General features: G+C 49.2%; 1 protein-coding gene across 1 annotated transcript in view; it reads right to left on the reverse strand.

Annotated features, from left to right (window-relative positions):
* plekhm3 (pleckstrin homology domain containing, family M, member 3) overlaps nucleotides 1-14509 on the reverse strand; it is an 82427-nt gene that overhangs the window by 22966 nt on the left and 44952 nt on the right. The window contains exon 5 of the mRNA XM_038790265.1: nucleotides 61-385. Within this exon, the coding sequence (XP_038646193.1) occupies nucleotides 61-385 (325 nt within the window). The remainder of the gene's footprint in view (nucleotides 1-60; nucleotides 386-14509) is intronic.

The raw sequence follows: 14509 nt of genomic DNA on the forward strand, positions 1-14509 counted from the left end.
CGCTGGCGCTGTTCTCGCAGGTCGGCTAACCGCCGGCGTTATTCTTGCGGGTCGGCTAACCGTCAGCTTTATTCTCGGGTGTCAGCTGACCGTCAGCGTTATTCTCGGGGGTCGGCTGACCGTCAGCGTTATTCTCGGGTGTCAGCTGACCGTCAGCGTTATTCTCGGGTGTCGGCTGATCGTCAGCGTTATTCTCGGGTGTCAGCTGGCCATCAGCGTTATTCTCGGGTGTCAGCTGACCGTCAGCGTTATTCTCGGGGGTCGGCTGACCGTCAGCGTTATTCTCGGGTGTCGGCTGACCGTCAGCGTTATTCTCGGGGGTCGGCTGACCATCAGCGTTATTCTCGGGGGTCGGCTGACCGTCAGCGTTATTCTCGGGGGTCGGCTGACCGTCAGCGTTATTCTCAGGTGTCAGCTGACCGTCAGCGTTATTCTCGGGGGTCGGCTAACCACACTCGTATGTTATGGTCTTGTCCCAAGTGGGTGAGCTTCTGGGTCTCCTTTGGCACCACGTCAGATAAACTTTTATTTTTAATTTTTATTAAAAAAAAATTTAGAGTACCCAATTATATATTTTTCCAATTAAGGGGCAATTTAGTGCAGCCAAGGGCAGCACGGTGGCGCAGTGGGTTAGTCCTGCAGCCTCACGTCGCCAAGGTCCCAGGTTCGATCCTGGCCCTGGGTCACTGTCCGTGTGGAGTTTGCACATTCTCCCCGTGTCTGCATGGGTTTCGCCCCCACAACCCAAAGATGTGCAGGTCAGGTGGATTGGCCACGCTAAATTGCCCCTTAATTGGAAAAAACTAATTGGGTACTCTAAATTTAAAAAAAAAAATTTAGTGTTGCCAATCCACCTACCCTGCACATCTTTGGGTTGTGGTGGTGAGACCCATACAGACACGAGGAGATGTTATGTCAGAGATACTTAATGTTGATCTGGAGCCATGTCCGCTAGTGGCCATTTTCAGGGTATCAGGCTCGCCGGTGTCAGACGGGGGTGAAGGTGGACGCCCTCACCTTTGGCTTGTTTTTAAATTCTATTTTGATTCTGGAACCCACCTCTTCATTCACCTGAGGAAGGAGCTGCGCTCCGAAAGCTAGTGATTTGAAACAAACCTGTTGGACTTTAACCTGGTGTTGTAAGACTTCTTACTGTGCTCAGCCCAGTCCAACGCCGGCATCTCCACATCTTGTATTTAAAAATAATATTTTTATTCAGGCCACTTTCATTTAACATGCAAAACATAACACTCAATCAAACAATATACAATTCTCATTATAAACACACCAATCATACCATCCCAGATGCCTGACTTTATATCTATAAAGCAAAACAACCCCCTCCCCTGCTGACAATGATCAACTCTAGTGATTAATAGCCTCCACCTCGAGTAGAACTGCTTCTCCGAACGCCTAATGGAAAACTTTATCTTCTCCAAATATAAAAATTCTGACAGGTCACCCACGCACACCGTTGCCTTTGGCAGCTCCAGAACCCGCAGCCCTAACAAAATCCTCCTGCGGGCTATCAGGGAGGCAAAGGGAACACATCAGCCTCTCTCCCCTCCTACACTCCCAGATCTTCCAATACCCCATATATTGCCATGCACGGGCTCAGGGCTGCCTGAAGGCCATCATTGATTGTTGAATTCCAATATATATTGTCTGCAGGAGGTGAAAGGCCGGCATGTTAGCATGGTGCATACCCCCGTGCCCAACCAGATCCACCAGGCTACATGGTGGCCCCGGTCGGCACTGCAGACCTGCCCTGCCATTTTCCCCTACCTCATCTCTGCACCCCTGGCCCTGAATTCAACATACGTGCCTGTAGCCGCCCCAATCCTCTCACATGCCCCCTTATCTGCCAACAGTGCCACATCTAACCTCCATGGCGGTCGGTGGGAGCCCCCCTTCTCCACGCACAGATCTACAAGCATGGTCCGATACTTGGCAATTGCCGAGTATTCCGATCCTACCCTGGAAGCAGTACCTTATCCATTATTTAAAAATTGATACAGGAGTATATTCAGTGTACGTGCGAGAAGAAAAAACCTCCTTTGCCCTCGTGCATTCAAACCTCTACTGATCCACACCCCAGCATCAGCTCCATAAACCCAAACAACTCCTTCACCACCCTGATACCTTCAGGGATTTGGGATCCAGCCTAGAGACAGGCGCACAATTAAAATCCCCACCAGTTCAATCTAGGCCCTGGGTCACTGTCCATGTGGAGTTTGCACATTTTCCCCGTGTCTGCGTGGGTTTCACCCCCACAACCCAAAGATGTGCAGGTTAGGTGGATTGGACACGCTAAATTGTCCATTAATTGGAAAAAAAAAATTATTAGGTACTTTAAATTTAAAAAATAAATAAAATCCCCTCCTATAATCAACTGATGCGAATCTAAATCCAAAACCCTCGCCAACACCTTCTTGATCAATTCCATATCACCAGTTAGAAGTGTACACACTCGCTTACACCACAGTAACCCCCTCCAACCTTCCAGCCACTATCACGTCCACTGGGTTCCTTGGCAAAAGCACCCTCTTGTTAATAAGTACCGCGGCGCCCCCCTTGTCTTCACATCCAGCCCTGAATGAAACACTTGTCCTACCCACCCTTTCCTCAACCTCATTTGGTCCTCAACTCTCATTTTAAAAAAAATAATTTTTATTCAAATTTTCACAAAAAAGAAAACAATAACAGAAAATTCTAAGAACAAAAAAAAAACAGAACCCCCCAACCGCCGTAAATACAAAAGAGAAACAATAAATTAACGCCAGTCATTGGCAAAAAACAGATATTCAACCAAAACAAAAACAAAGAGACAACACCCGGCTCCACAGCAACCCCAAATATTGCAAGTCCCCAGCCTGGATTGACCCTGGATCCTACCACCCTCGATACCGCCCTTGCTACACCCTTCCAAAATTCCCCCAGCGCTGGGCATGCCCAGAACATGTGGACATGGTTTGCTGGGCTCCCTGAGCACCTAATACACCTGTCCTCGATCCCAAAAAAACGGCTCATCCTTGTCCCGGTCATATGAGCCCGATGCAGTACCTTACACTGTATGAGGCTAAGCCTCACATACGAAGAGGAGTTCACCCTTTCTTGGGCATCCGCCCACATCCCCTCCTCAATGTCCTCACCCAGCTCCTCCTCCCATTTATCTTTCAGCTCCTCCACCGAGGCCTCGTCTACCTCCTGCATCACCTGGTACACTTCCGAGATCCTCCCCTCTCCAACCCATACCCCAGAGAGCACCCTGTCCTGGGCCCCACGCGGCGGCAGCAGGGGTAACCCCGCCACCTGCCAAACGCCCTTACTTGCATGTACCTAAAGGTGTTCCCCGGGGGAGCCTGAACTTCCCTTCCAGCTCACCCAGGCTCGCAAACTTCCCGTCTATGAACAGGTCCCCCAGCCTCATGACACCTGCCCTGTGCCAACTCAGGAACCCGCCATCAATTCTCCCCGGAACAAACCGGTGGTTCCCCCGAATCAGGGACCCCATCGAGGCCCCCACCTCCCCCCTGTGCCGCCTCCATTGCCCCCAAACCTTGAGGGTAGCTGCCACCACCGGGCTCGTGGTATACCTCGTCGGAGGGAGCGACAGCGGCGCCATTGCAAGCACTTCCAGGTTCGTACCCACACAGGATGCCATCTCCAGCCTCTTCCATGCCGCCCCCCTCCCCGTCCATTACCCACTTACGCACCATTGCTGCGTTGGCAGCCCAATAATACCCACAGAGGTTGGGCAACGCCAGCCCCCCCCCCCCCCCCCCCCCCCCCCATCCCTGCCCCGCTCCAAGAACACCCGTCTCACCCTTGGAGTCCCGTGTGCCCACACAAACCCCGTAATGCTCCTGTTAACCCGCCTGAAAAAGGCCTTCGGGATAAGGATGGGGAGGCACTGGAACAGGAACAGAAACCTAGGGAGCACCGTCATCTTGACTGGCTGCACCCTACCTGCCAAAGACAGCGGCAGCATGTCCCACCTCTTAAACTCCTCCTCCATCTGCTTCACCAGCCTTGTGAGGTTTAGCTTATGCAAGGCCCCCCAGCTCCTGGCCACATGAACCCCCAAGTACCTGAAGCTCCTCTCCGCCCTTTTCAGTGGGAGCCTTTCAATCGCCCCCCCCGGTCCCCCGGGTGTACCACAAACAGCTCGCTTTTCCCAAAGTTAAGCTTATACCCTGAGAAAACCCCAAATTCCCGGAGAATCCCCATCACCACCGGCATTCCCTCCACATACAACAATAGGTCATCCGCATAGAGCGACACTCGGTGCTCCTCCCCACCCCGGACCAGCCCCCTCCAAACCCCCAACTCCCTCAGCGCCATAGCCAGGGGTTCAATTGCCAGCGCAAAAAGGGTCCTCAACTCTCATGCGAGTCTCCTGCAAAAAGACCACGTCTGCGTCAAACTTTTCAAATGAGCGAACACCTGAGATTTTTTTAAAATTAGAGTACCCAATTAATTTTTTCCAATTAAGGGGCAATTTAGCGTGGCCAATCCATCTACCCTGCACATCTTTGGGTTGTGAAATCCACGCAGACACGGGGAGAATGTGCAAACTCCACATAGACAGTGACCAAGAGTTGGGATCGAACCTGGGACCTCGGCGCCGTGAGGCTGCAGGGCTAACCCACTGCTACACCGTGCTGCCTGCACCCGAGATCTTTTAATCGGCCCATTCAGTCCCCTCACATTCCAATGGCCCAGTTTGGTCGGAGGGCTCCAAACCTCACCCCCCCCCCCCTCCCCCCCTCCCCCACCCACCTTGATCAGCCATATCCTAAATCCTACTTGTCCCACCTCCAGGCCCATTCTAGATCGTATCCGTTACCCCCTCTTTCCGATGACTCCATAAAGAAACCTTTGTCATCAGAAACCTCACCCTCTCTCCTCTCCCATCCCAAACCCACCCACCCACATGAAAAACAAAGAAAACAATCCCCCCCCTAAAATAGCTAGCCGCGTTGTCTCCCCACCGTCCCCCCCCGCCCCCCCCCACCCCACTTCAGTTCTGTTAACCAGCATTTCTGCTAGCAGGGTGACCCCCACCTGAGGCTAAACACAAACGTTCTTTGGAAAAAGACCCACATACCCAACCACTTTTAAAAAAAAAAGAATTTTGTGTACCAAATTCATTTTTTCCAATTAAGAGGCAATTTAGTAGTGTCCTAATAAAAGTAAGGTTAATGGGGGGGGGGGGTTGTTGGGTTACGGGTATAGGGTGGATACGTGGGTTTGAGTGGGGTGATCATGGCTCGGCACAACATTGAGGGCCGCAGGGCCTGTTCTGTGCTGTACTGTTCTATGTTAATTCACGTATCCTGCACATCTTTGGGTTGTGGGGGCGAACCCATGCAAACACGGGGAGAATGTGTAAATTCCACATCGATCGTGACCCAGAGCTGGGATCGAACCTGGGATCTCGGCGCCGTGAGGCAGCAGGGCTAACCCACTGCGCCACCGTGCTGCCCCTCTCAACCCACTCTTAATTGTATACTCCCCAAGCTCCTTCATCCCCACATCTCCTCCCCCACATCCCAGCATATGTTTTAATACACCAGTGCCTGCACCCCGCAAGCAGGGTGACAGATATTACAAAACTATACATTTAGAGAACAAAGTAAATAGAAAACAGCAGCAAAAACACAAAAGTGTACTCACAGCCCTGAGCATAATGCCGTAGTTCACATGGTGAACCCACCCAGAATCCTCAAAATGTCCCCCAGTCCACGATCCTTTATAAAGTTACTCACCTCCACTGGCGTATCGAAATTATGTTCTCTTTCCCCATCACAGTAGCGCAGTGGTTAGCACTGTTGTTTTACAGCGCCTGGGTCCCAGGTTAGATTCCCGGCTTGAGTCACTGTCTACGTGGAGTTTTCCCTGTTTGTGTGTGTGTGGGTTTCCTCCGGGTGCTCCTGTTTCCTCCCACAAGTCCCGAAAGACACGCTGTTAGGTCATTTGGACGTTCTGAATTCTCCCTCTGTGTACCTGAACAGGCACCGGAAAGTGGCGACTGGGGGATTTTCACCGTAATTTCATTGCAATATTAATGTAAACCTACTTGTGACAATAAAGATTATTATATGTGTGACCCATAGGCGAGCCAAATCGCACCTTGCTCCCGAAAAGAGCAGCGCTGGCCTTGTTAAACCCGGCTCTTTTTGCCAGCTCCGTTCCAGGTCCTGGTAGATTCGGACAGCATGGCCTTCCCAGTTGCATTCATGGGTTTCCTTTGCCCACCTCAGGCCCTTTTCCTTACCCAGGTAGCGATCGAACCATACTATAATCGCCCATGGCAGCTGCCCAGGTCTCTGCTTGTTCCTCAACAAGCAACGTGTCTGGTCCACATCAGGAGGGCGGTAAAACATCTCCTCTCCCACCAACTGCACGAACGTCTTGGCCACATACTTCATGGTTCACACACACACTCAATGCCTTGGGGCAGCCCTACGATCCTCAAGTTCTGCGGCCTGGAGCGGTTCTCCAGGTCATCGATCTTGGCCATCCACTTATTTTGTCCTTCCCACAACATCAGCACCCCATCTCCAAAGAGGCAATTAGATCTTCACAGTCAGCAACCGTCTTCTCCGTCTCTGGATTGAATCATTCTGCGCCTCCAGCTGCTGTTCCACCCTCTCCAGGGCAGTCCAAATTGGTTTTTCGCCAAGTCCTCAAGTGACCGCCTGCATTTGCTTTTTGAATTTGGTAGATAGGAACTCTAACTTGTCCGTCAACCGCTGAGAGGGCAACAAATCCAAAGGCCTCTCTGCCATTTTTCCCCCTCCTGCACCACACATGGTCCGATGAATGCCCCTTGCTTGACACACTCCTCGTTTGGTAACTTCAAAATCGCTCAACTGGGGAAGTCCCAGTTTTTTTATTTTAGCACTTTTTTATCTGCACCGCTCCTGTAAAATGGGCAGGAATGGCTAAAAAATACAATCCTGAAGCAGGAGCCCCCTAATGTGTAATCACTCACTCCATGGCCGCCACCAGAAGTCCACCTTTGCCTCGTAAATAGCCCGGAGACGAGTTCTCCTTGGGTGGAGATCTGATCTGCCCAGTGCCTCAGCTTGGCTGGGTGACCTCACGTTGTTCTTACATTTGGAGACAGTCAAGTACACCATTAGGGGTCGGTAGAAGGGTTCTACCCAACCTTCAGTTGTGAAAGGGTTTAGTTTAATGTTCAGAAATTATGTTAATTGGGGTTCTTGATTGTATGTTGTGTTCTTTTTGCATTGTAACTGGAATTAACTGTTTTATATTATTTTGTTTATACCGAAATATTTTCAAAAATCTTTTTCTTATTTTATTTATTTTTTAGAAAAATAAATTTAGAGTATCCAATTTATTTTTTCCAATTAAGGGGCAATTTAGCATGGCCAATCTACCTATCCTGTACATCTTTTGGCTTGTGGGGGCGAAACCCACGCAAACACGGGGAGAATGTGCAAACTCCACATGTACAGTGTCCCAGAGCCGGGATCAAACCTGGGAACTCGGCGCCATGAGGCAACCGTGCTAACCACTTGTGCCACCTTGCTGCCCTAATAATCTTTCTCTTTAAATATGATGTGGAGATACCGGCGTTGGACTGGGGTGAGCACAGTAAGAAGTCTTACAACACCAGGTTAAAGTCCAACAGGTTTGTTTCAAACACGAGCTTTCGGAGCACGGCTCCTTCTTCAGATTCACCTGAAGAAGGAGCCGTGCTCCGAAAGCTCGTGTTTGAAACAAACCTGTTGGACTTTAACCTGGTGTTGTAAGACTTCTTACTGTGCTCTCTTTAAATACAAGGTGTTGTTGGTGGATGGATGGCTGGCAATTACTGTCAAGGTTCATACACAATTTATGGGCGAAGACAGAAGAAGGAAATTGTTACCTGCCCCAACAGATTGTTAAGGCCTTCAGGGGAAGGGATGAACACTGGAGTAGAGAACATTTTTTAATAAACAGTACTCAAGCAGAGTTGGAGAATCAGGTATTTTTCAGCTAGGTACGTAATATGGGTATAAAGATAACACTGTCTCCAAATCAAATTGAGAGGAATGCGTGACCATACTGAGGGAGGATCCTTACAGGTGCACGGAGGTTATTCCTTTGAAACGGAACAAAAAGACTCAAATTATGTATAAAGCTGCTTTTATGCTACACAAAACCCATTGCCCGACCATTGCACCGTCCACTGATGCAGTGTGCAGCAAACCCTGAGTAATTGCACTTTTACTTTTCCAGTTGTAGCCAGCTGCATGAGATCCATTGTCAACAACTGACACCAGTACAGATCACACCAGTACAGATCAATATAGAAGTAGCTGTGGACTTTGGTCTCTGATGTATCCCTGTTTTCCTTTGCACGCCCCCATCAGCAACCGTGCCAACAGCTGGCACAACCCTATATTTTGCAATTCCCTCCTTAATACTCTCCTGCCTCGCTATTTTAAAATGTCCCTTAAAACCTCCCTCTTTAAACAGGCTTTTGTTCACCTATCCTAACGTCTGTTTGTGACGCAGTGTCAAATTTTGACTGATAATGCTCCTGTGAAGCACCTTGGGATGTTTTACGACCTTAAAGGCACTCTCCAGTTTCCTCCCACAAGTCCCGAAAGACGTGCTTGTTAGGTGAATTGGACATTGGGAATTATCCCTCCGTATACACGGACAGACGTCGGAATGTGGCGACTAGGGGATTTTCACGGTAACTTAATTGTGGTATTAATGTAAGCCTACTTGTGACAATAATAAAGATTATTATTATTATATAAATGCAAGTTGTTGTTGTTTAAAGCCAGTTTTAAATTTGTGCACTAAATGCGCCAAATTAGAATATCCCGTCCACAATGGACACTAACTCCACTTGCTCGGTCTGCTGGAATTACTGTGTTCTAGACTAGATTCAAATGTGCTTAAGTCAAGGTAATGGCATTAAACCAAACTGCTGGCACAGAAAGTAAGTCATCTTCAGTCCTGTCCACCTTCGGTTAAAAACTTATAATTTTTGAGAGGAGACTGATTATTTTTTTTTTTTTTTTTTAAAAGATGTGGAGATGCCGGCGTTGGACTGGGGTGAGCACAGATAGAAGTCTTCCAATACCAGGTTAAAGTCCAACAGGTTTGTTTCAAACACGAGCTTTCGGAGCACTACTCCTTCCTCAGGTGAATGAAGAGTTATGTTCCAGAAACATTTATATGGACAAAGTCAGAGATGCCAGACAATGCTTGGAATGCGAGCATTTGCAGGTAATCAAATCATTACAGATCCAGAGATAGGGGTAATCCCAGGTTAAAGAGGTCTGAATTGTCTCAAGCCAGGACAGTTGGTAGGATTTTACAAGTCCAGGCCAGATGGTGGGGGGTGAATGTAATGCGACATGAATCCAAGATCCCGGTTGAGGCCGCACTCATGCGTGCGGAATTTAGCTATAAGTTTTTGCTCGGCAATTCTGCGTTGTCGCGTGTCCTGAAGACCGCCTTGGAGAACGCTTACCCGGAGATCAGAGGCTGAATGCCCTTGACTGCTGAAGTGTTCCCCGACTGGAAGGGAACATTCCTGCCTGGTGATTGTCGCACGATGCCCTTTCATTCGTTGTCGCAGTGTCTGCATGGTCTCGCCAATGTACCACGCTTCGGGACATCCTTTCCTGCAGCGTATGAGGTAGACTACATTGGTCGAGTCGCACGAGTATGTGCCGCGTACCTGGTGGGTGGTGTTTCCACGTGTAATGGTGGTATCCATGTCGATGATCTGGCATGTCTTGCAGAGATTGCCCTGGGAGGGTTGTGTGGTGTCGTGGTCGCTGGTTTGTTTGAGGTTGCGCGGTTGTTTGAAGGGAAGTAGTGGGGGTGTGGGGATGACCTTGGCAAGATGTTCATCTTCATTGATGATGTGTTGAAGGCTGCGAAGAAGATGTCGTAGTTTCTCCGCCCCAGGAAAGTACTGGACGACGAAGGGTACTCTGTCAGTTGTGTCCCGAGTTGGTCTTCTGAGGTCGGTCGGTGTGGTTTTTTAATGTGGCGCGTTGCCTTGAGACAATTCACACCTCTTTAACCTGGGATTACCCCTATCTCTGGATCTGTAATGATTTGATTACCTGCAAATGCTCACATTCCAAGCATTGTCTGGCATCTCTGACTTTGTCTATATAAATGTTTCTGGAACATATCTCTTCATTCACCTGAGGAAGGAGCAGTGCTCCGAAAGCTCGTGTTTGAAACAAACCTGTTGGACTTTAACCTGGCGTTGTAAGACTTCTTGCTGTGCTCTTTTTTTAAATTTAGAGTACCCAATTATTTTTCCCCCCAATTAAGGGGCAATTTAGCATGGCCAATCCACCTAACCTGCACAACTTTGGCCTGTGGGGGTGAAACCCACGCAGACATGGGGAGAATGTGCAAACACCACATGGACAGTGACCCAGGCCCAGGATCCGATAGGTGAATGATTTTTAGCTCCCTAGTCAGCAAGAGATTCAATTCATAGTCAATAAAAATATTTTCTTTTCAAAAAAAGCGGAGTCAACTTTAAACCACTGTGAACTTCACCGACGATACATGGATCAGAGAAAATGAAAGGGGCTCAGAATATTGGATGCCAGAGAAACAGGGTACCAGAATAACTTGTTTAGAAATACATTTTAAAAGGGGACTGATAGGGACGGCATGGTGGTGCAGTAGTTAGCACTGCTGCCTCATGGCGCCGAGGACCTGGGTTTATTCTCAGCCCTGGATCATAGTCCATGTGGAGTTTGCACATTACATAGAACATACAGTGCAGAGGAAGGCCATTCGGTCCATCAAATCTGCACCGACCCACTTAAACCCTCACTTCCACCCGATCCCCGTAACCCAATAACCGCTCCCAACCCGTTTTGGACACCAAGGGCAATTTAGCATGGCCAAGGGCAGCACGGTGGCCTAGTGGTTAGCACAACCTCCTCACGGCGCTGAGGTCCCAGGTTCGATCCCGGCTCTGGGTCACTGTCTGTGTGGAGTTTGCACATTCTCCCCGTGTCTGCGTGGGTTTCGCCCCCACAACCCAAAAATGTGCAGAGTAGGTGGATTGGCCACGCTAAATTGCCCCTTAATTAGAAAAAAAAATTGGCTAATCTAAATTTATAAAAAAAAATTTAGCATGGCCAATCCACCCAAGCTGCACATCTTTGGACTGTGGGAGGAAACCAGAGCACCCGGAGGAAACCCACGCAGACACGGGGAGGATGTGCAGACTCCGCACAGACAGTGACCCAGCGGGGAATCAAACTGGAACCCTGGCGCTGTGAAGCCACAGTGCTAGCCACATGTGCTACCGAGCTGCCCTTGTCTGCGTGGGTCTCACCCCCACAACGCAAAGATGTGCAGAGTCTGTGGCCACACTAAATTGCCCCTTAATTGGAACAAAATATTAAAAAATAAAATGGGGACTGATATACCATTTTTCTGGACAGTTCAGTATTACAGGTTTCTCTGTTTATATGCACAAAACAGAAACAGGCCATTTGGCCCAACTGCTGTATGCTGGTGTTTATGCTCCACACCAGCCTCCTCTTCCTCTTAAATAACCTCATCAGCATCTCCTTCAATCCCTTGTCCATGTGTATTCATCTCGCATTCCCTTAAGTGGCATCTACGCTATTTGTTTCAACTATTCCTCATGATGGCAAAGGCTCCACTTTATCATTAGTGTACTCTTTGGGCAAAGACACTTCTTTTGAATTCCCTATGGGATTTATTTCTTTTTTTAATTTTTTAATTTTTAAAATTAAAATTACTTTATCTTAGTTACACAGCCAGGGCTCAGAGTGTGGACAGAGGCAAACCCCTAATCCAGCTCCTTGCCTGCTCCAAAAACCAATTCAAATTGAATCAAATTCATGATCCCCATAAAGGAGACATACCAGATCTGAGCCAAAAGGCTCAATCTACGCACAATCTTAGCCAAAAGGCCGAGACTTGATCTTAGCCAAAAGGCCGAGAAGCGATATGGGATTTATTTCTATCTGTCTTTAAAACCCCTAGTTTTGGACGACACCGCCTGGAATTATTTTCCCTTAATTCTGCGTTATCAACATGTTCCTTGTCTGTTTATCAGGTTACCTGTCAGCCTTCTCTTTCCTGGAGATAAAAAAAGCCCCAGCCTATTCAGCCTGACCAGACAGTTGTAACCTCATAGTTCTGGTATCATTCTTGAAAGGTTACTGTACCATACTGATGTGGCAGACTATCCCCCCCCCCCCACCCACACCCACACCAGCTCGGTCCCTCTTAATATTCTATCGCAGCCTCTCCTGCCTGTGATACAGCCATCCTTTCAGTTCAAAGCTGACTGGGTCGTCAGAACGTCTTGGGGAGCCAGCGACGAGCAATGTGAATAACAACAATTGTTCCAGGGGCCTGTCAAGCTCGCTTTTCTGCCTGTTGAGTTTGAATTGCTGTAATTAGTTATCTTGCCTGGTGGAGCAGGTCTTGAATAGCTGATAATGAAGTTACAGTGAAGGGAAGGAGAGGAGTTTGAAGGTGGGGTGGGGGAGGAGAAGAGAAGGGGACCCTTCCCGTGAGTAGGCGCACTCATGGTACCTCTGGTGCTGAGCAGCTTGCATGGCTGACTGGAGACTCGGCCATGCATACTCTGGCACACTGACCATTTTCAGGAGCAGGATGATCATGTAGCTTGACAACTCACAGCTTCCCACGTAACTTTATTTCTGTGATCTGATAAGACAATGAACATCCCAATTTACCTTCAACTACAGTAGGCATAACGCTGCCCTCCACAGCACTGCCCTAGGAAGAAACCCAATGTCCAGAAGCCTATTAATTAGAGCGAGCTCCAGCACATCTTTTATTCAGTTTGCTTTGGTCTGAGATTTTCATGGAATTACTTTCAGCTTGTTTTAAACTGAAAACAGCCACATCAATAACAAGACTTTGCATTTATATAGTACCTTTAAGAGCATGAAACATCCCAAGGTCTTTCAAAGGAGGGCGATCAGACACAACGTGAAACAAATGGAGTATTCAGACTGGTGAGCGAAAGTTTGGTCAGAGAGATGGGCTTTTAAGGAGCTCTTTTATTCAGCTCTCTTATTAGAGCAGGAGACACAAAGACAGATTAATGACTGGGAGTAGGAACTGGCTTCACTAATTCAAATGCCAGGATAGCTGTACAGATACAAGGTCCAAATTAAAACAAGGCCGATGCAAAGGTGGCATTGCAATCGTCTTAGTGACCTTATCAAGAAGATGGAGGGGGCGTCACGGTGGCACAGTGGTTAACACTGCTGCCTCACAGCACCAGGGACTCAAGTTCAATTCCGGCCTTAGGTGACTGTCTGTGTGGAGTTTGCACATTCTCCCCGTGTCTGTGGGTTTCCTTCGAGTGCTCCGGTTTCCACCCACAGTCCAAAGATGTGCAGGGTTAGGTGGAATGGCCGTGCTAAATTATCCCTTAGTGTCCAGGGATGTACAGGTTAGGTTACAGGGATGGGGGAGTGGGCCTGGTTAGGGTTATCATCGGAGGGTCAGTGCAGACTCGATGGACCGAATGGCCTCCTTCTGCACTGTTGGAATTCTATTGTTCGATGGTGATCAGTGGTCAAAGGATAGCCTGAAAGGGCAGCACGGTGGCGCAGTGGTTAGCATTTCTGCCTCAGGGCGCTGCGGTCCCGGGTTCGATCCCGGCTCTGGGTCACTGTCAGTGTGGAGTTGGCACATTCTCCCCATGTTTGCGTGGGTTTCACCCCCACAACCCAAAGATGTGCAGGGTAGGTGGATGGACCACGCTAAAATGCTCCTTAGTTGGAAAAAAAAAATTAATAGTGTACTCTAAATATATTTTTAAAAAAGGATGGCCTGAAAACTTCATGCCTTCCTTATTTTTACTCCGGACAACCAAGTTTAGTCACCCTCGATTCCAAAGGCTAAGGGGGAGGGAGGGGTGGGCGAGGGAGAGAGAGAGAGAGGCGAGGGGGTGGGAGAGAGAGAGAGGCGAGGGGGAGGGAGAGAGAGAGAGAGGTGCCGAGGGGGGAGGGAGAAGAGGAGAGAGGCGAGTGTGGGGGGGGAAGTGGAAGAGAAGAGGGCGAGGGGCGTAGGGACGAGGCGAGGATGAGGCGAGGGGTGGGAGAGGTAGAGTTTCTGAAAAGTAGCCGAGGTACAAGCGGGGCGTGGGAGATAGAGAGTGAGAGCGAGGGGAGGGCGAGCTAGTATAGAGCGCGAGGGGGAGGGAGAGAGTAGAGAGGCGAGAGAGAGGGAGAGAGAGAGAGGCGCAGAGGGTGGGCATAGCAGAGAGAGAGCGGAGGGTGGGAGAGAGAAGAGGCGCAGGGGCGGAGAGGGGTGGGAGAAGCGAGAGAGTAAGAGGTCGAAGGGTTAGGGGAGAGAGCGACGAGGGAGGCGAGGGAGGGCGGGGGTGGGAGCGAGAGAGAGGCGAGGGGGTGGGAGAGAGAGAAGGCGAGGGGTGGGAGAGAGAGAGAGGCGAGGGGGGGAGGAGAGAGAG

This window comes from Scyliorhinus canicula, chromosome 2, assembly GCF_902713615.1.
Source record: "Scyliorhinus canicula chromosome 2, sScyCan1.1, whole genome shotgun sequence".
Lineage (NCBI taxonomy): Eukaryota > Metazoa > Chordata > Chondrichthyes > Carcharhiniformes > Scyliorhinidae > Scyliorhinus > Scyliorhinus canicula.